This window comes from Lagopus muta, chromosome 5, assembly GCF_023343835.1.
Source record: "Lagopus muta isolate bLagMut1 chromosome 5, bLagMut1 primary, whole genome shotgun sequence".
Taxonomy (NCBI): Eukaryota; Metazoa; Chordata; class Aves; order Galliformes; family Phasianidae; genus Lagopus; species Lagopus muta.
The window spans coordinates 48,005,327-48,029,526 of record NC_064437.1 but is presented as its reverse complement, the minus strand read 5'-3'; the positions used below and the strand labels follow the sequence as shown (position 1 = coordinate 48,029,526).

Sequence of the window (24,200 nt, the reverse complement as noted above, 5' to 3'; positions counted from 1 at the left end):
GCAAGGCCCGCAGAGCATAGCCCACTTCCCCCACACCTAACACATCCGCAGTGACAGGTTGCTGTGCTTGCCAACTTGTGTTGCTCTCTCTTCATCATAGCTTAAGAACATGTCCCTGCCCCCTTTTTTCCTTCTTCTCTATTCTGTAGCTTCAATGAACTTTTTCCTGTTGCTATAGTTACAGTGTCTTTGATGAAATTAGCTGGGTCCTTTCCTTACAGTTGGAGTTGATTCTTGGCCAGGCTTTTTTTTTGGCAGTAGCCCAGTCTAGTGTTAGTCATCACAGAAGTATCATGCCCATATTCTTTGAGGGTCTCTAGGTGTTTGTTTCTCTTCTAGAAATACTGATATCCACGTAATATAAGCTCATAGTCATCTCTAAAATCAAACTCAGCCTTGTAGGATGCAAATCTGGCATTCAAGTTGAAGGTAATTTAGCTGTTCCAGGTCTCATGTAAATCCTTGCTGATTTTTTATTTGGCTATCAGTCAGAATCTGTGGGGGTTCCTTTGCTACATCTCTGTTCTTTTGAAAGACTGTTTCGCTGCCTTTTAGATACTCAAAGTCCTACATAGAGAGGATTTCAGAATACCATATTTGCTTCCTTGAATTTTTAAAGGAGAAAGTGCAATTTATATCCATCGACCAAGGCAGTGCCCATGACTGTGTTAGGAGAAAGAGCCTGCCTGGTTTTGTGAGCATATGCTCAAATTTTTCCTTGCCTTCTCTTTTCTCAGCACAGAGCTCTCAAGCTGCTCAAGGAGTGTGCTGAAGGAAGGAATGTCTGGGAACACAGGGATCCCAAAGTGTGGGTGTAGTGCCTGGGTGGCCTTAATGTGGGTTTTGGTAGCTGAACATCTCTTGAGTTGTAGCAAACCACAGACATAAGGTCTAAAACCAAAAGCATTATATCTGAGCTGATCTAGAAGTAATTTAAAGTCAATTTTTTTTAAAAAAAATATTTTTATTTCTCTTATGTTCCCATTTGTTATGTATGCAGGAGTTCTGTTCTCAGGTTCTGTCTGATCAGTTGGTGCCAATGAGAACTGGGAGAGGATGCTATCAAAGCATCTCTGTTAGGCTGCTGGAATGCCGGATGGAAGGGTGCACTTCTAAGAGCTTCATGGAGCCCATAGGAAAAAGTAGTAAATATGCCCTGTTTCGGGTGTTCAAGTCTCGAACAAATTTGTCTCCCAGCTTCACAGATGTAAAGAAGCAGTGGTATAGATATGTAACCAAATGTTAAGACATGCTCTGTTTGAAATAGTTTTTTGAAGGATTTGTTTCTTGCTGGATTTTATTCAGAAAAGCAAACAAGCCTTTGCAGATAAGTTTCCAGGTTTTACCAGTGGAACAATCATGTCTAGTAGCATTTATGGTACATGGATGTTCGGAAAGCAGGAACCAGTAAATGATGAAACATCATGGTGAAACCTACAGTTTATTTTGGTAGTAGTTAAGATTGTCATCCTTATCAGTCAGGGTTTGCATACTGAAAAGTAACAGATACATTCATCACTGATTTCAGTTTCAGGAATTTCAGCTTTTCTGTTTTCATCCTGTGTGATATTTCCAGTTTAATTCTGAGTTCTGTGGTAGATAGGAAGTTGCTCAGTAACTCCGCTTCATTTACTGAAATGACATACATGTGGTTATCCAGAATTGTTGCAGGACATCACTGGGATACTTTTCTTTACATCACTGTTTCCTTGAAGCAAGAGCTGTTGGTTTTAGTGGTTGGATGTTTGCCTTTGGATGTCAATGAGGCAGAGCCGAGAAACATCCTTTCCAAGACAGATGGCATCTGAGGAAAGGGCTTTGCAGTAGTGATAGAGAGGTCGTTGTTCTACTATTTCTCAGTTTGTACTTGTCTTCCCTATTTGATTTTCAGCATGTAATACGTAGTTAAACAAACAAAACAGCTTAGTAAATGTGTCAAATCAGACTGATGCTGATAGAAGCAACATCCCCAGAAGTCACAACTCTAACATGTTCTCCATACTTGGTTTATAATAGCAGCTTTAAAATACTCTCATAACTGATTTACTCTTGCAATAAACTTATTCTTCCTCTTTCAGAATGAGAAGGCTTTGGGGCATTCTGTGAGCCGCTCTAGTAACATCTCAAAGGTATGTTCCTCAATATAACTCGGTCTTTGATAAATTTGGGGGATAATGGGATTTCTTTCATTTCAAATTTGAAATGATAGACGTCACAGTGTGACCAGTAGAAAATGCTGCTTATGGCTGTCTGTAATTGATAGTCACTCTGCTGAAACATTAGAATTCTCTGGTGTTATGCAGATTGTCTTTACAGGTCAAATGAAATGGAAGCTACAGTAGGTTTTCTCTTTCACACTGTCAGCCTCCTTAGCTTGATAGGAGCAAGATAGATGACAGATGCCTGAGATTTTATCTTGGGAAAAAAGTGCTCCAAAACTATCACTCAAGTATGGCTGGGATTTCCCCATAAGCTGTCCAGTTTTATGTGAGATGGATATAACCATTCATCCATAATGTGTATCAGATACATACTTAAATATTGTTTTATTGTCACCTCATTTGAATAATATTGGTAGTGTCATGAAGTGCAGTGTTATTAGGGCATGGCTATGTAAGTATTCTAAAGCGGTTTATACCACGAAGTCTGGTCTCGTAAGGGAAGCGTGATGAACTGCCTATTCTAATGCTTCAGTTTGACAAATGCACACATCAAAAACACAGTCGCTTTATGTCATCAGGAAAAAAAAAATAAACCTTCTTCCAAAAGAACTTGTTGCAAGAACATACTTGCTACTCCTACTTCTTACCAGACTTTAATTAGCTGAAATCTAATGTGCTTTCAGCATACCTTGTTGCTTACATGGGTACAATTGTTTGAAGGCTTTGTGCAAGCAACACTGTGCTGGCTGGCTAGTATTTTTCATGGGGTGCATGAGCCTTAACCCGTCTTTTTCAAGGTTATTGTTGCTGGTGATAATGACTTCTAATGACAGAGTGAGTCATTGTGTCTGTGACACGTTCAAGTCACGTTATTCCATTTTGGGTGCTTCAGGATACATGAAGTTGTTTGTGCCTATCTCCAGCAAAGGAAAGAGTGGCTGCTTTTTATGGCTTATATGAGCACAGACAACTTTCACTTTGGAGCAGAAAGACAAGATTGCTGGATGTCTTAAATAACAAGTAGGGCAACTGCCCATTGCTTAAGGCATTGACCAAGCTGAAAGTGGTATTGTCATGGAGCAGTGCAGCATTATCTTTTGTGTTCAGCTTCAGAAAAAATGTATTCACACAAAGGGTTTTGGAGTAAGCATAATGTGAGTGTAACTTCTGATTCATCCTCTCCCAAAACAGGACTGTGCCTATCCCTTGTTGCCCTTGGTCTTCTCTTCCTAGGACCTTTTCTTGGATTTTCAGGCATTGTTCAAAAGAAATGGCAATTTTTATCAAGTATCATTGTACTTTTCCCAAAATGTGCAAAATTCAACATAAGATGCCTTTCTGCAGCAGCTGTTTCATTCCTATTCCCTCTGTTGTTCTCACAGAGGAGCCCTATCCCAGCAGAAGCAGCATACATAAAACTGGCTGCACAGTTCATTCTTAATTCATCAAGAGCTGTTGGTGCAGTGGGAAGGACCTGACTTTCTGGCAGAGCTCTCCCTGGGAGCGCTGGCAAGTGAGACACCAAGATTTGCATTCTTCTTGAAGCACTGAAATGTTCAAAGTTTTACAACACACAGCAATCGGCTAAAGTTCTCAAGGGGAGCAGAAGTCAGCTTTGCCAGTTCAACTTGTGAGAACTGTTGGTTCCAAACATGAGCTTCCCAGAGGTACAAATGTTCTTATGTCCCTCTGTCACCTGCATCTGATCCATTCTGTGCTGCTGCTTCATTCTGGAGATTGCTCCTAGCAAGGGCAAGAGGTGGAAGTGCCTCTGGTGAAATTAGTCAGAGATTTACCTCATTCATCTGCATGCTACCTTGTGCATCCAGACAATTCAGTGCTAAGCTACAACAATTTATACTGCAGCCTACAAGTGGGATGGCTGTCACAACCAATTTGTAGGGCAAACCAGGAAAGATTATAGTTAGCAGGATATTGCGTAGAAGCTTGAGTACATGGAAAATGTCTTTTATTCTGAAGTTTAATAGGAAAGTACCTTTTATGTCTATCTAGAATAGTGTAATGACCTGGCCAATAAAGCAGATTGAATGCGTGTAAAGGAAAATGTAAGGAAGTGCTTGGTTGCCTGTATAGCCCTTTCTGCAGTCCTCAGAGCTTTCTGTCACTGCACTGTTCTAAGAGGAGCTATGTAACAAAAGTTGAGTTTAATCAGCTATGTGCTTCTTTTCCAGATTGTGTGTGTGTGTGTTTGTGTGTTTACAGAAGCAATGATCACACTTTCTGCAAATGACTGTTGCAGCTATTTTTTTTCCCCACTCAGATCTAGCTTACAGTATAGCTGCTACAAACACTTGGTGCTGGCACTTGATTCAAAGCCCTTTCTGGTGCTGATATGTCATTACGAACCTGCTGTGATTATTACTGTGTGTCTTTCCACTGTTCTCAGTTGTACAGTACAACGTGAGTGGAAAGGATTGAGTCAGAACACAGCCTCTAGCCAAGAGAGGATGCTGCGTTATTCAGTGTGACTGAGGAAAGGAGCTGATGCCGTAGGGCTCAAAGTGGTCAAGGAGGGAGGCAGGCAGATGGCATGGCTAAAATGAGATCAGCTGGTGAAGGTAGCGGGGCCTCTCTGAGCACAGACCCCAAGTGCTGGGGCCATGTGGAACAAAAGGGGCAAAAAGGGCAGTCCTTCAAGAGCAGATGCCAAGAGAGGCTGAAGAGATGCTGGTCCATGCTGGTACATGTGGCCAGGCCAAGAAATAAGAATGTGAACATTTGGCTGGGGATGATGGCCAGCAGTAGCAGAAAAAGAAGTAGGGAATAAGATGTAGGAGGATCTTCTTGTGATGCTATTAGATTTTGTGCAGTCTGTTACGCGCTGGGGGATGTGGCATTCCTCCAGACCTTTCTTTGCTTTTTTTTGGTGAGTATATTTCAAACACTCCTTTTAAATCTGCTCCACAAAAAACGTGTTTAAATTTACGGAATCTTTTCTGTATTTGTTTAAAAAAAAAAAAAAAAAAGTATTGGAAGGAGATTGAATTGATTTAGCCATAGGACTCAGTCAGACAAGGCCCAGTTGCAAACACCATGTTCAAGACCAGTGACAGTGATTGGAACATTTCTGACTGACACACAACTACGCAGGCTGAATTCACATCTCAGCTCTATGCCCTAAGCCAGCGTTTTTACCAAGAAGCCACCATTCATTAGTAAATGCCTTCATCATACAAGCCATACAGAAATAATTAACCTTAATAAGCTTCATCCTCTCTACATAGATAAAATTGACCCAAAAGCACAGCTAGTCACCGAGAGTAGCTAAAAAGAGGATTTTCACAGTATTGATAATTCACATCCTCTGCTCTTAAATAAATAAATTCTGCTAACAAGCAAATTAAATGGGATACTGACAAAGCTGATCTGTAAATAGTTATCCTCAAATTAGTGATATTGTTTAGCATTAAAGTGTCTGGTAAACTGATGATGTGATGTAGGGAAATATCTTTAGGTCATCTGTGTACTGTTCCTGTCATCTGGTTTCTCTGGAGGGCTGATTTTAGTGTTCAGGGGAAGTACCTTTTAGTCTTATTTTCATAGCCCTCTGAGAGGTAAACTTTGAAAATGCTAATACTGAGATGGCAGCTCAAAAGTGAACTGCTTAAAAAATGTAAATGCTTTGTCTTTTCTGAAGGCCAGCACAGCTTTATCTTTTGAGCAGGAGCACATAGTAAAGTATTAAATTATTCTTGGACTGAATGGCAGCCAGTGCAGATGCAAAGTGGTAGCCTAAGCTTGCTATGAAATTTAAAATCCATTTAGGCTGTTCATCAGCTTGGAACAGATTTAGAAAAGCATATGAATACACACATCCACTGTTGCCTGAAGCTTTGATGGATTCAGTGAGCATTCGTCCATAGAAAAGCTGTCCAGGTTTTTTAGTTGCTGAGCTGAACTGTCCTGTAGTCTATCAGATGACCAGGGCTCCCTGCGAAGGTCTGCTGTCAGAGGTGCTCTGCCCAGGTACATGAATCTAGGGGAAAAGGGAATGGGGAAAGAGAAGTTGCTTAAACAAAATAAACTCTGATACGACTGAGATGCTCTGGAAAAACAAGACTGCATAGTGTAAAGGTGAAGGGATGCACTTTTCCCCACTCAGAAAGGTAGGTGAGCTTGTGCCTGGGCACAGTGTGATAGGGATGACTTTCACTCCTAGTTTCTAGATGTAATTTTAATTATTGTCGTGTACATTATGCAGAATATGGAACAAAGTTCTTCAAGGAGCCAGCTGCCAGTTCCTGTCAAATTGTTTTCAGAACTATTTGATGGAGTTGATCATTCTGAAAATATCAAATATCTGTTTCCCACATCTTCATGAACAGTGTTTCCTCCTATGTCCTGTACCTGCATTTCATCCTTGTTGAGTAAAAAAAATGCTCTTTTAATCTAAGATGCTAATACAGTGGAGCATTTGGGACAAACTTAGGAACTCTTTTTTCTTTGGCAGTCGAAGTCATAGTTTTATCATGCATCATTGGTGAACTGTTGTGATCTTTGTTGGTGTTTTTTTTTCCCCCAATATTTCTTCTTACCACTCTCCATTCTAATAATGCATCGTATTTCAGACAAAAAAAACTTGATATCAGCGCGCACTGGAAGACAATGTGGCACGCATCCGATAGGGAGGAATTGTGTAGACTAGAATTTACTGATATTTGATCCTGCCATGCTGCAATTTAGAAAAAGCCTGTCAGCTGGGGCTGTCTGCCTTTCATGATGTCTAGTCTGCAGCATAGATGGCCTCTTCGGCCATTTCAAGTGTCAGCTTGGCCACACGACTGGTTACTGTCATTGCCCCATTGTTCTTGGGCATACTGGTCCAGCTGGAGGCCTGCTCTGGAGACCACTTATAATTGCTGGAGGCCACAGCTGCAGTGCAGGAGCCTTCAGTCAGAGTGTACAGCTCTTGCTGGAAACATAAAAATACAAATGCATTGCATCCTTGTGAAGGTGGATGGCTGGAGCAGGAGAATGGTGTAGAAGTGGCCCACATCCAGCAGTTGTGTGGCATGCAATATGATGTCTCTTCCTTGAAGAATAATAGTCACATTCCCTGTGACTCTTAATAGTTGTTTAAGTACCTGAAGAATTGCCCAGTTAGCTATGGAGTGCCCTACAGTTGCACTTAGTGCTTCTTTTTCACCAAGTCCCCACTTCTGTTTTCTCTCCTGACTTTACTGACTGTTCCTAGATCCTGCCAGGGAACAGATGTGGGATGATTGTTCCTGGTTTCCATGGTGTAAACTAAGGAGGCAGCAGAGCATGAGGATTTCATTGCCTCTGGAGATGCACTACGCAAGATAAGTGTCGGTCATGTCCACGTCTAGCGGCAGCCCTGCCTTTTTAATACATGTTTAAGTGGCGTCTGTGCAAGACAGATAAAACAGCTTTTTGGTAATGAGTTCTTCTGAAATACAGTGTGAAAACCATCCCTCTGTCTTTCCTCTGTGGTTCTACCACATTCATCGTTGTGATGCGTTAATGCCAGCAGAGATGAATTGGATTCAAACAGAACTCCCAGTGGCCCATCACAGACCTCAGCACTGCATGCTGAAAAGCATCACAGCCTCTGGGTCATTAGGTGGGCTAGGTACCTGACTGTTCTTGGAAGACAGATGACTCCAAAGCAGTGGTGGTAGATGTCTCCCCTAAGCCAACACCTGCAGTGATTACCTGTGTCTCCATAAGCCCCCTGAGGGTCTGCTTCTAGTTAGAGTTGGCTCAGCAAAGGAGGTCACTGTACTTCTACTGTTCTTACAGGAAGGAGTCAGACAAACTGCTGCCATAGTCTGTTGGTACACGGCACATGTTGTACCCTCGATCTGTTTGACAGTACATGCAACTGCCTTCTTAAGCTTTCTTTTCTTTTCTTTTCTTTTTTTTTTTTTTTTTTTTTTTTTTTTTTAAGTTCAGCAAAAGTGAGTAGTTTTGAAAGGGGTTCATCACTGTTTAAAATTAAGGCAAACCAGTAATCAGAATTCCATGTTGAAATGCAGGTTTTATTGTGTTTAAATGCACTATTGTTACTTTTGTAGTTCTTTGAAGCTCCTTGTGCTGCACTTCCTCCCAATAAAAGGCTTAAAATTATGCTGCTATCTGTAACTCTTTGTCTGCCTTAATGTCAGTTGTATGGTAAAGGAGAGGTGTACTCTATTATAATATATGTATAGTGGGAAGTATGTTAGTCACCAGGTCCCTAGCTGAGAGTTCTAGAGATGCTTTTGTAGCCTGGATATTAGGGCCACAGTGTTGGTGCTACTTATGTGGCACCTAAAAAGGGTAAGATTTGTGGTTCTGTGTTGAGGAAAAACTTTCTTTACTTCTTCCGGACTTCCCATCAGTGGAGGAAGTGTAATAAGGTTGTTAAAATGTCTCATGCCCCGTTCTTTAAGATGTGTAATTACTTGTACTGAAGCACAGCTGAGACTGAGACGACAGAAGATATACCCAGAAGCACCATCTCAGATGAGCAGGTTATTTTGGAATAGGCTCAAGCCGATGACTTGTTCACTGTGACTTACTTCAAAGATGATATCATTTTTTGAGGCAGGGTGGGTATTTTTGTTTTCAGGTGTGCTGCAGGTAGTCAGCAGTAGACCATTGGAAGAGACCAAGTTCTTTTACCGAGGGATCACAGTTTGCAAAGTGGGGCAAAAATGAGAACAACCAGCTATGCCAGCATAAACACGTGTTCGTGTACGTATCTTGATGGCAGCACTGTAGAGTTGTGGGCTTCCTGTGATTATCCCAGAACCAGAGGGGAGAGAGCCACACTGTGACCTCACTGAATTGCATTAGATGGGAATGTCAGTGGAAACAATTAACTAACTATTGACCTTTAGTTCCGAGCTATTTTAGGCCACCAGTCTGGCTGTACAGAGTAATTCACTGGCGTGTAGCTCCTAGGACTTCTTGTTAGAGGTAATAGTCATCCATTGTGAAGGGCATGAATATCCAAAGAGATTTAGTGAGTGATTCTGAGGTTAGAAGGGTTGAATTCAAGCTTAGGATGTCTGTCAGTTAACAAACATAGCAGAAACCCCTATGATAAGGACTGCTTTAAAACCTATGACTGCTGTCAACATCATAAGAAGCTTACCCAAAGGTGCTACTACTTGTGAGGCTTCTACTGGATCAGTAAGGATGGTGGTAAAGGCTTTGCTCATTTTCCTGGCCTCTTTGGAGCTAAGCCTTGCATGGGAGAACAGTCAGGACTCCAAGCAAGCTCTCTGCTACATCCAACCATCACATCACCTCTATGTCATGTTGTGGCCCTAGGCTGCCTGTATTTCTTCCTTTCTTCTTTTCGTGGCTTTTCTTGCATGTTGGATTCTGGGCAACAGCTTGCATTTTACTGCATTCTTCTCTTGTTGACAAGCTGTGTCTCACCATTAGAGGCTCATTGCTGTAACCAGCTAATGTCCTCTGGCAAATGCAGCTAGGGAAATGACTGACATTAAACAAGTGCAAGAAAATAAGTGCTTTGTTCTGTCTCACCTCAGTATCCTATTTGATGTGCAGTGCAACTGTGTAAATAGTTTCACAAGGAAAAGCATGGGAGGAGCACAGAGTATGAGAAGAGGTGAGTTGAACCATGGCCATTAGTGGTAGCCACTACTGACATCAGCTTCAGCTGAGGATGGGGCATAGCTTCCTCCAACGTTTTGTTCTTCTACTTTGTGCTGCCTTTTCATGTTTGTTAACTGGTTTTCATTTTTTGGTTGCATTTACATTTAGTCTAAAGATGGCGTAAAAGGCCTCTTATATACATGAAAAAGGGAGGTGGGAGGAAAAGGAAAGTTGCTTCAGATGGTTTTGTAATTATTTTTTTACTTCTGTCAAGCTGCCTGAGCAGTGCTGGCATCTAGACACAGTGATTTTGAAATACAAATGCAATTTCACTGTTTCTTCCTTGTCCCAGCTTTTTGATGTTCCAAGCAATGAGACTTTGACGTGCTGTCTTGGTGCCAGGGAGTTGGATTAAGAAACCAGTAATGTGGGTTCAGAAAGAAATTTTGGTTCATTGAATCTAGTCATCTGCTATTAGACTGTCACATTGTATGCACGTCTGTCTTTTTTGGAATGCTTCATTTCTGAAATGAAACAGTAAAGAAAGTGGATTCTTTATAAGCAGAATACCTTCTGTGATTTGCTTGTAACAGAAAACCTGAGACAGATGTATTAACTGATTTGTGACTGCAGTTCCAATAATATATTGCTCTGTTTCCATGGCAGAATATAACGTGGTTTTTTTTACTGGTTCAATATTTTGTTTTTAGCAGATTGCTAAATATGTCTTTTTAAATAATTCATTACTTAAGTCACATTAATTTTCATTTGCATAATTACAGCAGCAGATTATAGTGTCAGCTCTTTCACTAACCTGTCTTTCTTTTTACAAAAGTAATTACTGCACTCTTTTTAAGAGATGGGTTTTAGTCAGAGATGTGCCTGCTTTTAGAATAGGTTAAACAGCAAGAAGAAGAATTCCAAATAATAGCTGAATTCACCTCACTGTATGATCAGTCCTATGCCATTAGCATGCCCAAGTGGTGTAAAATGTAAGGATGATGCTTTCCAGGATAAAGCCCAAACCTATCTTTACATGTTTAATTTGTTTTGTCAGTCGTGACATTGTTCAGTTTGCTTTTTGGAGCATGGTTATCCTGTTTTTTTATTCTGTATATAGACCTAGCTGGCTGGGATGGGAAAGTCACAGTGCCTTGCTGCAGGTTGAGAGGTTTGTGTTTGAGCCTCACCTTTGGCCCCTGTTGGCCCAGTTGTAAGTGGATACCTGGTTTTTCATGCTCACACACCTGAGACATCCTGATGCAATACCAGGAACGTTGCTCTCCACTGCTGTTGGAGCACCTTCATGGTTTGCAAGCTTTACTCGACTGATCAGAAGAATCACAGAATCACAGAATCATCCGGGTTGGAAGGGACCCCAAGGATCATGTAGTTCCAACCCCCCTGCCTAGCAGGGCCACCAAACATACACATTTAGATCAGGTTGCCCAGGACCCCGTCCAACCTGGCCTTAAACACGTCCAAGGACGGGGCATCCACAACCTCCCTGGGCAGCCTGTTCCAGGGCCTAACCACTCTCCTTGTAAAGAACTTCCCCCTAACATCCAACCTAAATCTTCCCTCCTTCAACTTGGATCCATTTCCCCTAGTCCTGCTGTTGTCAGCCCTTTTGAAGAGTTTACTCCCCTCCTGGGTGTAGGTTCCCTTCAGGTATTTCAGGTATATATATTCAGTGAGCTGCACGGCATATCCAGCAGCTGTAGAGTGTGGAAGAAATGGGTTTAGAGATTCTGTGCCCATTAAGGGGTTATGAACATATCCCTCCTCACTAAAACCTTTGGGAAGTGTTCTGAAGTTTCAGTTTGACGCTCACAACATACAGCAGCAAAAAGGCCTGTAATAGTAGGCTGTCAAGATGGTTATTACCATATTGACTTTAGAAGCTTGTTTCTTAAGTGCTGCATAAGCCAAAGAGCTTAGCTTTTTTGATTTCAGCTGAATTCTGAATTCTACACCTATTTGATTTCGCACTGTGGTCGCATGAATGTGGCTGCCATTACAGCTTTCCTGCAAGGAGGTGGAAGGCCCTGTTGAGGTAGGAGGGGGTGAAAGGCCTCATGAAATACAATGAGTACTTCAGGGAAGGGTCTGGTTTGGCAGATGGTGCTTATGTGTATATGCCAGTGCTGAAGCTACCTCCTCTATAAATAGTCTCTGTGTCTTGTGGAAAAAAGGAAAAAAAAAAAGCTCCTAATCTCTTGTCATTGTTGTAAGTGGAAGGATTAGCTATTAGGTGGTAGCTAAATTACAACTAGTCTGCATACACACCTCCATCTAATTATGCTAATTACTGTAGCATTGCTCATTTCCTGAGCGGTTGTTCCGTGCAATGTCTGACAGCTGGCAGGTTCCGCTCCAGAGATGGCTGCATCTGACCTTGGGGAAAAATGTTTCTGTTCCGATCTCTGTTTTTCCAAGGATGAGGCTGTGACAACCTTCCTTCTTAGTGCTTGACAATGACACCTCACTTTCTTGCAACCAGCCCTTGAATATCTGATGTAGAGTGTTATCTGACTCCATATGCTGTGTTCAACCCTGAAGGTGACTGCTGTGCCTACAGAATTTTTCTGACTTCTGACTTGCTTTTTTTTTTGTGTCTGTTTTTTTTTTCCCCTTTATTTTTATGTCACTGCAGGCTGGAAGTCCAACCTCTATCACAGCTCCCCATAGCTTCTCTCGGACTTCTGTTACGCCATCCAACCAGGACATCTGCAGGTAAATTGTCCTGTTTGCATAGCTACAGTGAGGCTTGTGCAAGCTTCATTTAAGAAAAACCAAAACTGAAAAAGCATGTGGATGGGGAAGTAAGCAACATGGGGTTCTGGTCTGAAGCGTTCCATTTGTTTGACTCGACTGCTATCTAACACTGCTTCATTGAATCCCACTGACTGGCCCGCTATGTTTGCCATTCCCACACTAGCTGTAATTCTCATTTCTTCACTTTTAATTATATGTGTTCTCTTATGTAATTGTTTTTTTTTTACTTTCTGTGCTTTTTATTCCACTGTTCTGCATGCAGTTCCAGTGCAGTGTTTTCTGAATGTTGTCATCACAGTCCAGTGCAGTCTGCTGTTGTCTTGAAAAATCCTCACTGCCAGAGTTCTCTGACACAAGGGGTCACTGTGACAGTAATCTGTCAGGACACGTTACATGCAGCAAAGAGAAACTCCCATGGGCAGGATCGGGGCCAGGCGCTCAGGGCTGCTAAGAATGTAAAGCCCACCCGCACTCTGAAATTCTCCAAGTCCCTCAATGACGTGGACCAGAAGGCACAGAGCACCGGTGAGTGCTTTGACTACGTGGAGCGAACATGCTCGGAAGGCAAATTGACCCCGACTCAAGAGCAGTGTTTGAGGATTAACAAATTTCATCTTAAAGAGAGGAAATCGCTGAATCTCAGGCCTCTTTCTTTTAGCAATTCTAAACACTCCTACATCCCTTCCCTTTCCAACTATTCGAGTGCATCAGGAGGAGCAGAAAACCGCAGCGCTGTACATATCCCCTTGCTGGAGGACAGAGTGGACCATGACACCTCAAGAAGCAAAAAACTGTTGCGTTACCTTTTTTCCTTCTCCCACACCTCCAGCACCAGCAGTCTGCATAAGTTCCACGAACTGGAGAGCTATTCCAGTCACTTCCAAGCTGAGAAATCCTCCAGCATGCTGGTGGAAAGCACAGACTTCTGCTCTGAGGACATGGGAGATGATGACGTCTTTGAGGACAGCACCTCAATGAAACTGAGAACAAAAGAGCAGCGGGCACCACTCTGTTCGGTTGAGAAGGACAGTGACCTTGACTGCCCTTCCCCCCTCTCAGAAAAATTCCCCCCTCTCTCCCCGGTGTCTGCATCGGGGGATACCTGCAGGTTGGTGCGTCGGAGAACCTCCCCTTCAAGCCTTCCTGTGTGCAGTGGTGACCATTCTGCTTTCCCTGCCTTTGTGCTGTTTGTCTTTTTTTTTTTTTCCACCCTGTCACCTTGCTTTAATATGTGCAATGTGAAGCATGCAACCTTCTCTCTGCTTTCCTGCACCCCTCTGACGCACTTAACAAGTCTGCTAAGCCAAAGCATATCCTTGGGAGTCAAATAAATTCTTCTGCAATTCGTTTCAGATTTGGGGTTCTGAGATCGCATTTTTCTTTCATCCTTGCCCAAACTGGGAATATTATGAGAGAATCAGTTACACATAGTAAAAACCAAGCTGAAAATTTCTTAGCTTTTAACAAGCAATGTGTTTTCCAGGCAGCCACTGCTGAGTTTGTCAGAGCATAGGCAACGGAACGTTGGTTTTGAGTTCTGGTCAATATAGCCTAAGGTTATTTCTTAACCTTTACCTCCCTATTTCTAAATGGTTAAGATGAAAGAGAGAACTAAGCATTGGTTATTAGTGATGATTAGTGAGTAGTGTGAGGTCCAAAAAAGATGGGATCTCCTTGTTCCAGATACAGAGGATTAGCTATTTACGTAGGTGAAAGGAACACGCAGCTCTGGACTGTTTTGTGGTAAATTGTCTGCAGGCCTGCCCCATCGCAGCTTCTGAATAAGTCTGGGGAGCAGGAGATGCCAAGCATAGGAGTAACTGTCACATCCTTCTACCAAGCATTTTCCTATCTTAATCTTTCTCCTCTTTGACACTGCTTTCTGAAGCTGACTTTGTTAATACCTGCCAGTAATTTTTTATTTCCTCAATATCCCATTACCAGCAAATTCTAGTTTGTTACTTGCTTGTCATCAACAAGATGCTCTTTTAATCCACCCATTAGTTCAGTCCCACTTGCCAGCTATCAGCAAGGTCACAAGAGGCAAGATGCTACACATCAGTGAGAGATTTCAGTAACAGACAGGGATGGCAGCATGCCAGGATGTGCTTCACATATGTTTAGTAACTTATATTCATTCCCCGAGCTCCTTACCATCCCCCTTTCAGTTCCTGACCTCTTCCACATGGTTAGAAGGACTTAGTGATGTCTGATGCAGCCCAAGTGCTGTGCGTAAATTGAAGCTGGAAATCAAATGCCAGCACCTGGTAGTAGCACTGTGTCAGGTGTCCTTGCTGTTTGGAGTTAGACGGTGAGGGAAGCTGGGAATTTTGCAGAGCTGGTGCTTCCTTAGCAACTTTTGCAAAAAAAAAAAAGGAATTGGAAGAGCAAAGCCATTAGTCCTTTTAAAGTAGGTGTATTTGGGGAAAATGGATGCTGTGTCTTTGCAGTGTGGTTCTGTCTCTTAGCATTTGGCACTAGAAATAGTCATTTCCCTTGTGCAAAATTTGGACCAAATTAACTCTCCGTGATACTGGGTTGGGCTGGTTCACAGTTCCTTTGGGAATTTTGTTTCATCTTCTGCATTACATTGTAATTCATGAGTACCTCTCTGTGCATACTTGGTCTTGGGAAGTGCGGTCGGATCTGTTTAGATGCTGTTTTCAGTTAAGTGCTATTGTTCTAGTAGATGAAGGATTGTCATTTCTCACACTTTTTATTTTTTCTTTTGGGTACTAAATTTCTGCCGGGCTCTGTGTGTCCACCTCATCTGTTAGAAGGCAACTGTCTAGTTAGCAGTGTCTGTGCTCAGATATTTTGTGTATGTGTATGTGTTTGTGTAGCAAGGCAGTTGTTTAGTTTTAGCTCCTTTATAGAATACATTCCTTTGATGCGTGTGTCTTAGGATCATCAACAGATAACCATGTGTGATCACAGATATTACATGCCTCTTCTTCCACATGCTTTCTGCTTCCTCTTCTTCTAATGAGCAGCTTTGCTTCTGATTCAGGATATGTCACTGTGAAGGAGATGATGAGAGCCCTTTGATTACCCCCTGTCACTGCACGGGAAGTCTTCATTTTGTGCACCAAGCCTGCTTGCAGCAGTGGATCAAGAGCTCAGATACACGATGCTGCGAACTCTGCAAGTATGAGTTCATCATGGAGACAAAGCTGAAGCCTTTGCGAAAGGTAGGCTTTGTTAAACGTACATCTGTGCAGAAAAGAGGCTGTCATTGCCCACAATCCCACAGAACCAATTTGGTGGCTCCTTAGTAATTCTGGTCAGTTTTGTATAGGTGCTGAACGATTTCAGTTGTCTAACACTCAGCTTCATAAATTTAGCAACAGTGGAGTCCAGCTCTGAGAAGTGGTATTTTCCTGCTCTGACCATTGTCAAGATAATTCTGCTTCAAGAATTCATCAACTGTCCAAGTGAGAAATGAGTCTCAGTCCTTCCTCCCTTTACATTGTCCTACATGTAAAATATAGATTTAGTACAGCCCAGCAGTGCTCTCTGTAAATGCACTCATGTACACTCACACTCATGCATATGTGCATGCAGCAGCCTGATTTTTTCACAGTTGGTTTTCAGAGCTGGTGCACAAAGGCATTTGCTTTCCAGTTATCCATGCTGTTTCTCTGGAAATATTGTGTTTTGTATTACTGCTGTCTGCTTTGGTTTGCTGTGCTGAGATCCACATGGCTTTTAAAGTCTCTTGAAAATATGAAGATCTCAGTTTAAAGTTACTTTAAATCATATGTTCTGAATGTAAATGTAAATTGATTGGAATTTTAGCTGCTTTTTTTTTTTTTTTTTTTTTTTTTTTTAATTTTAGTGTAAGTAGAAGGATGTTCACTGATAAATGTTTTCACTTTTACCTTTTCTTAGATTATGTACGATCAGGTTTTGGTACTTTGGGCTGCTATGACCTGTTTTGTTTTATAAACAAATTACCTTTCACAAGTCTGGTGATTGAGAACTTAGATACCTTTGTGTCTTGTAAGACCAATTTTGTTCTCCCACATTTGCTAGGCGTTCGAATTCAGTTGGTCCTTACCATCAGGATTCTGAGGTGAAAGTCACTGGTGTTCTTACCACAGACAAATCTTGCTGTGGAAGATGTTAACAGCAATAATTTCAGTCTAGAACTATAATAACTGAGAAACATTCAATTATTGATTATTCTAAATGACAAGGGATGGGAAGTCCAGACTGCAGCCATCTGAAAGCTGCTGTGAGAACTTGTCTGACTTCTAAAAGTGAATCCTAACAGAAAATAGAGCAGATTTCAAACTCTTTATTGGTTTTTATTTATTTATTTTTTCTTAATGGAGATCTATGGTCCACAAAGTATATAGCAGAGGATGTAATGTTGACAGCACAACCTCTGCTTATGACAGCAGAGAAGCGCTGCCATCTAAGCTGTAGCTTTTTCTTTGGTAGCCACTTAGCACAGAGCATAGTAGCTCAGAGCTGCAGTTATGGCTGCCACAGGCTCTGCTATCACGCAGACAGAACTGCACAGCCCATCTGTAGGATGTGAAAGAAATTGGAGGAGCCCAAATAAAAAGACTTGCCATAGGTGATGGTTAGCTGCTGATTTTTCCGTGCTCACCCTGCCTGGAGTGGGCGGGAAGCATTTCCTGCATATTGGTACACGGTGAGAAAAAGCTGTTGGGCACCTTCAGAAATGAGTCATTCGGCATCAGTAGTTATATCTGAACAGGTCATCCATTGGAGAGAGACCAGATGCCAGGAGGTGGGGGCTGAGCCATAAGTAGAAGGATAAGAAAGAATTTACCTTTCAAATATGTCTGAAGGGTCCTTTAGAGGTTCAGCTGCAGCCAGAAGACAAGCTGTGTCTTCAGCTCATCCTTTATCATATCCTGTCAGTCAGGACAAAACTGTCTGGAACTGGTGATTACGGACAGGATGGAACAAATAATAGGGCTTGTGCTTGTCTGCAGGGCAGAAATGAAATTTAGCATCCTCAAAGTCTTAAGGCTGTATTGCATCACTGCATATTGGTCTGTCTTATGTTCAAACGTTAAGTTATAAGGGGAAGAGAGTGAGGAGCAAACTGCATCACAGTACAAGTGGAAGTGAGGGGAGACAAGAGAGGGAGTCTCCATTTTATAATTCAAATGAAAACAAACCAAAGAAATAAAACCTAAAAGTTCTGTAGATTTGATAGAAATGCTGGCTTATTAAATTGTGAAATGTTGCTTGCTGTGTCATAAGAATAATGCAGCATGGACCTCTGGGTCCTCTCTTGTTTCCTCTCTGGGCTAGGGCAGAATCAAACTAGCAGAATAGCTCCTCTGCCGTGCACTCCTGTCTTTGGAAAGATGAAGTGGTATGGGATGGTTTGGCAGCTGTGATGCCAGCATATAATAAGAGAAGTAAGAGTCCAGTGGAAGATCTCTACCTGCAAAACAAAAAAGAGGAATACAGTCAAAATGCAAGTCCTTGTGGCCCTGTAAGAATATTCACACATGCTTACACTTTGACAGAATAAATGAATCAAATTGTATTTTCTGTAGATAATGAACACCATTGTTTAGATGCAAAATCCATTTCCTATTTAAAACATATTGTCCAAAGCAAAAGTTTTGTCCAGTCTTTTTGTAACAATAATTGAAAGTGTGTAGTTTTCTAGCATGATATGTGTCTGGTATATCACTGCTGGAAATCTTCTGTTCTTCTGCCATGATGAGATTTGGATGTCCACTTATACAGAAATGTGGCTGTGACTTACTTGCTTGTTGGCAAGACAGAGAATATCACAGAATCCCTGTTTTATGGTTCAACCATTCTTGTATTTGCAGCAGTGGTAACAATGATTCAACCTGATGAGTGATCTCATTAAGGTCATCCTCATTATCTTCCACACTTTTCCACACTTTTCAAAGTCAACTTTTTCTGCAAGTTATTCTAGGAGAAACCAAATACACCTCTCTAGAGCACATAGAGAATGAGAAGCTGATGTGCCCCTGTATGCAGTTTGTGGAAATACAAGGAAAGCTTGTCTTAACACTGTCCCATGCAAATATGATGAGGGATGTGCAACACACCTGCAAAAGTTTTCTTCATACACATAAATTGCTTTGGAGACAAAAAGAAAAAGAAAAAAAGCCCAACAATTTCCTGATGCCATTGGTAGAAAAGTAAAGAAAAGCTGATTCTGAAAAATTCCCTGTATACTTGAAGCACCTGTAGTAACTGCCTTCTTTCTTTGTGTCCTTTCTAAACGACAGTGACCTGATGTCGTGGTTTCTCCTGGGACTGTATAAACATTATGATAGGTGCAGGTTGGGGGGTTCAATTTGCTGCATCCTTTAAATTGTAAAAGCTGTCATCCCCGTTCTGCTGTATACTCTTAGGGCACATATTTAAGTGTACTTGAAACACTGAAAATAAAATCCATGTTGCTGCTCTGAGTAATGTTAAATAAATGTGAAGATTGAATAAAGCCTCCAGAGATAGGAGGTGAGAACTAAACAGCCTTGAGCTGAGTGCTAAACAGCTTTCACTGCACACTGGGATAGTCTAATGGCCCACAGTGAGATACCATACACATACTGGGTGATTGGATTGTGCACCACTCCTGCTGCAGCGTGTTACTGAATGGCTGCCTGAGCAATGACACCCTTTTGCCCTTCATGATGCTCATTTCTGACTGTGGGTGCTTGCTGTTCATTGCTTTGCGAATACACTAAAGAACAGACTTGCTTGAGCTGTGCTAGGATCTCTGTGGGATAACTCAGTGCTGCAGCTCTGGATGGAGATGAGTGCTGTTATCCCCTCCTGCACCAGGAGTGATTGCACCCATTATAGCAGAGCAAGCTGCCAGCTGCACACACTGTGGTCAGAGCAAGAATAATGTGACTTACAAAACTTAGGGGGAAACTGGTCCTTTGTCTGCTTTTGGTTTTGATCAGTGTTTTCTCTTTATACTTTCTGGTAACTGTGATAAACACTTAATCTCTTGTTCTGCTTCTGGGTTTCTTGCCAGTGGGAGAAGCTGCAGATGACAGCCAGCGAGAGGAGGAAGATCATGTGCTCTGTAACATTCCATATCATTGCCATCACCTGCGTTGTGTGGTCTCTGTATGTCCTCATAGACAGGACTGCTGAAGAGATTAAACAGGGACAGACTACTGGTACGTTACTTGGTTATCTTCCTACTTACTCATTTGGAATTATTCTTTATCCTGAATGCAGAGAGGATGCAAAGCCTGAGAAAGCAGGTAATGCTTTTTCTTAGATCAGTCAGCTTTAGGCAGAGATGTGTAAAAGAACAGTTATTCTTTTACAGAGAAATGTAAAAGAACAGTTCTAAAGTCATTTAGTTAAATTGGTGTAAATTTGTCTGTAGATTCTTTTAAGTCTATTACGTGTCAATTTTGCACTTGTGAAATGCACAGATACAAGAGAAAACCACTGTAACCAAACACAAAATTGCACTGGCTTTGCTAATTTAGTTCTAAGCTGGAACATTTACTGAGATGACAAGCATGTAAGCATCTGTTTGCTACTATGACTACCTTTAGCTGAGTAGAAAGAGAACAATTTTAAAAAAGGGAAGAAGGAACAGGAACCAAAGTCCAAACCTCTGAGCTAAACTAACAGGCTTATTTTTTCTATTCAGCCATCTTTGAGACATATTAGCACAACTTTTCTGCGGGAGACACATTTGACTGAAGAAATTAGAGTGGTTGTGTGGGGAGCAGAGAAATTCAGAAATTCATCACTACACGGATGTCTTAACTTCCAGAGTAGCAGGTTTCCTTCAGTGTGCCAGCTGTGAGCTTACCAAATTGAAATGGGTTGACTTTGGAGTGCCGGGCTGTGAACTTGCAGCTCTTGCAGAGCTGTTTTTTCAGGCAGCTGAGCTCCCCCAGAAGGTGGGGATTGGAGTAACAGGCTGTGCACCAAGGCTGGGTTTTAAGGCAAACTGTCCTTGCTCACAGAGCAGAGCACTGAATGCCAACCTCAAATGCAGTTGGGAAATGAGCATCTATAAGTGTGCAATTCCACAGAGCTCTTACAGTCTCTGTAGAGCAGAGTCACACTTCAGACAGCTTTGCTGTCATTTGTTTAGTTTAGCTGTGGTGTGATTGTTCATAGTTTCAGTCAGGAAGCTGCTTTGAATGAAAGTTTGTAGTTTCTGTTCCATCCAACACCATCTTTTCCACGTGTGGTGGAAATTGTTCTTTCAGTGCAAGGTTTCCATATGATAAAGAAAAGCACTTTCTCTCAAAGATTTATCGTATCCTCGTTACTTTATTCAATACATTCGGTGAACATTACTAGGTATATTATGGCTACATAGTACTTGTTACTCTGCTTTCTTTGCTTCCTTCATTTGGATTCCAAATCTGAGGGATGCTCTGAGGAGCTGCAGCGTGCATGTGTTTATTCATTCATGTCTGCACGGCAAGGCGTAGGCTATTGCTGCCTCCAGATGGCATCAGATAGCTCCCCTGTGAATCAGAGGTCCAGGTATTCATCACTAGTGGGATTTCATCAGTAGTCATGTTGCAGTGCTCTTTGGGTCTGGAGACTAAAATATTTTCATTCGTCCTACACTGCTGTGCATTTCCAAAAGAACAGTGGCCTGTATCTTGTAAAAACTTTGAAGACTTAGCTATGATTTTGTTACACTGCTAATTCTCTGAGAAACCTGAAAGTGAGAAGTTCAGCATGATCTCATATCCATCTTGGGATGCTTATCTTTCAGAAGGAGAGAAACTGGATGGATACAGGATGTGTATAAGCAGATGTATAAAATTAGTCATTTCTCATTTAAAAGTATGTTATAGGGATGTAACGAGATCCAATGGCTAGGAGTTCAAACTGGGCATGTTCAGGAAAAGTACTGGTGGTTGTTTTTATTATGTCAAGTGAGCTTGCCAGAATGCTTCAGCATCTCCAACACTTGTCATTTTGCATCAGAAGAGGTGCTGTAGTTCAACTACGATCTACTGGGTCTTATGCAGGTAATCAAATTATCAGTTTTGTGTCAAGAATGTCTCAAGCTGAATGGTGACAATGGTTCCCTTCAAAGACTGTGGCTGTGTGTATTGTGTGATCACAGAGTGGAACAGATCTCTGAATATCTTACTTTCAAGAGGAAAGCGTGCCATAGAAGCCCATTCATAATCTGATTAAATTTTCTTTCAAAAACAGGTATAAAAGGACCTAAAGTTTATACCTGGCTGTTGCCTTGGTTGTGCTGCACAACTGCTTAGTCATAAAGGATCAAGTGTTTTTGTGGGTTTTTTCTCTTTGAGGAATGATATGTTATGTGAACTCAACAAGCTTAGAAGTCTACGTGTGTTAAACCTGAAGGGAGAAAAAAAGAGAGAACAAGAAAAACAGCAAAGTAAGAACTCTTAAGGCGTGTCCTTGAGAGATTCAGTATTGACCTGATGTTTTCTCTATTCCTTTTTTTTTTTTCTTGCCTTTCTTCCAGGGATTCTAGAATGGCCATTTTGGACTAAGCTGGTTGTTGTGGCTATTGGTTTCACTGGAGGACTTCTGTTCATGTATGTACAATGCAAAGTGTACGTACAGCTGTGGAAGAGACTTAAAGCTTATAACCGAGTAATATATGTACAAAACTGTCCAGAAACTAGTAAAAAGAACATTTTTGAAAAACCTGCACTAATGGAGCCAAACTTCGAAAGTAAAGAAATGCTTGGGGTTCACCATTCAGATACAAACTCTTCACATTACACAGAGCCAGAAGACTGTGCTGCAGAAATCCTTCACGTCTGATTACTGGGTGGGAGGAGTAATTCTGTATGTCCTTGAAGATTTAAAATATCATTGTTTACTGCAAGCTGCTCTACCTTTTTAAAATTGGCTAACAGCTGAGGGCTGGCGGATGACTTTTTTTACATTTGTGTTTTGTTGGAATTTTTTAAAATCCCTTCAGCATATCTATTAATGTTATCATGGTTGTGTACCTCTCAACATTGTCTCACGTGCTGACTGATCAAAGAGCCACAGGTAGCTGGGTAGAATGAGCCTCGGTTGTGGTATCAAGCAAGCCACTGGTGGACTGTCATCAACTGCATATGAAGTCTGTTACTTTAGAATATGACTCTAAATGATTGTGGAAGGCATGTAGAGTATGGTTTGGTTGTTTTTTTTTTTTTGTTTGTTTGTTTTTCTTGAGCATAATGAAGGAGGTTGTCCCAGATGCCGCAGGAAATGAGAGAGCTAGAGTCTAATCTACCGCTAACACTGCCACTAACATTTTTTCTTAGGCAGCAGGTGTAACATTATGCTTTACATATTGTGATGAGACTCACAAAGCATATAGCACTTTTAAAAATCTTTATTTTATGATGTGTATGTCCAATGAGAATGAAACTTGAAAGAATGTGTCATTTGCAGAACATTTCTTCATTCTTTAACCCATCCATTCTACTAGAACGTAAGCCTCTTGCCTTATTTAAAAAATAAAAATAAATTCCAATGCATGATTTCCAACACATGCCCCCATTATCCTACTAAACATAACACTAAAAATCTGCCTCTTTGGCTTTCCTTTGAGGAGCAATTCTTTTTGAAGGATATTGCACTCGTGACATGTGGATGTGTACAGTGTTCATTTTCAATGAATAAGGGTTTCAATGCTCTATTTTAGGGATTGGTTTTGCTTTTTTGTTTTTAACAGGTCAGACCATCAACAAATCTCCGTATATATACCTAACATAACTGTCATTCCAGATCATTGGTAAAAGGTTTGCTGGTATACTGGTGAAAATGTGAGCTGTTGTGGAAGAAAGATATTTAGTCAATACAGATGAAATTGGTTTTCTTTCTTTAGTACTGTGTCATGTGTGAATTACCCAAGAATTTGACATTGTGAGAGGAGGTGCTAAGATGAAAATTTAGGAAGTAAGTATTGCATTAAGTGGATGAATTAAAAAAAATACTTGCCTGTTTTAGTCCTGATGTGATGCGTTATATGGTCAGAGAATAGCTTTGTTTGTTGCTTTGAGTTTGGGACTGGCTATTTAATCTGTCAGCCTTAATGAAAAGAGGGACAATTTTAAAATCTGTTTGCAGAGCTTTAGACAGACTTGCCCAAAGCCTGGGATGTCTGCTGTCAATTCACTTGTCCAATTTGCTTCACTGTCCAGCTTCAAGCTCTTGTTCAACCAAAGTCTCACATCAGTGTGACTGGGATGGACACAAAGCCCCACTGAAACTCAGTACACAAGGCTTTTGTGTATGAATGCTAACTTTCTCTACCTGAGCCCAATCTAAATCTCTGTAAAGTCAATGATAATTTCCTGAATGATGTCTATAGGAATCTCCCAGACTTCTCTGCTACGTAAAAGCCTCTACTTACTTGTTGAGATACTGAATTAAATCCCTAGGTCCAGTTCAGGTTTTACGTTATCCTTTTCAAGTACAACATCACTGGGCATGACTTTTTCATAATAAAAGTGGTTGCTTTAACATATCCCAAAAAAATGAGAGATCATTGATTTTTCCTTTTTTTTTTCCTTTTGATAATATACTATTTATTTATTTTTATGTTAATCTTTTTGAAAAATGCCTGAGATGGGACTAAGGTAAGAGAACACACACGATGAGTTGTTGAAAGTAGAGTGTGTGCATGCATGCCTCTGTATGGTCTCA

The 24,200-nt window shown here is 41.3% G+C and overlaps 1 protein-coding gene across 5 annotated transcripts in view; it reads left to right on the top strand.

Moving 5' to 3' along the window:
- MARCHF8 (membrane associated ring-CH-type finger 8) overlaps nucleotides 1–23,377 on the top strand; it is an 82,513-nt gene extending 59,136 nt beyond the window's left edge. For 3 of the 5 annotated variants that reach the window (XM_048944040.1, XM_048944041.1, XM_048944042.1), the window contains exons 3-8: nucleotides 2,079–2,129; nucleotides 12,412–12,491; nucleotides 12,796–13,641; nucleotides 15,544–15,724; nucleotides 19,552–19,699; nucleotides 22,015–23,377. In XM_048944040.1, coding sequence (XP_048799997.1) covers nucleotides 2,079–2,129; nucleotides 12,412–12,491; nucleotides 12,796–13,641; nucleotides 15,544–15,724; nucleotides 19,552–19,699; nucleotides 22,015–22,319 — 1,611 coding nt within the window. In that variant the 3' untranslated portion in view covers nucleotides 22,320–23,377. The remainder of the gene's footprint in view (nucleotides 1–2,078; nucleotides 2,130–12,411; nucleotides 12,492–12,795; nucleotides 13,642–15,543; nucleotides 15,725–19,551; nucleotides 19,700–22,014) is intronic. The other 2 variants (XM_048944043.1, XM_048944044.1) reach the window with 2 other exon arrangements.
- The last annotated feature ends 823 nt before the right edge of the window (nucleotides 23,378–24,200 follow it).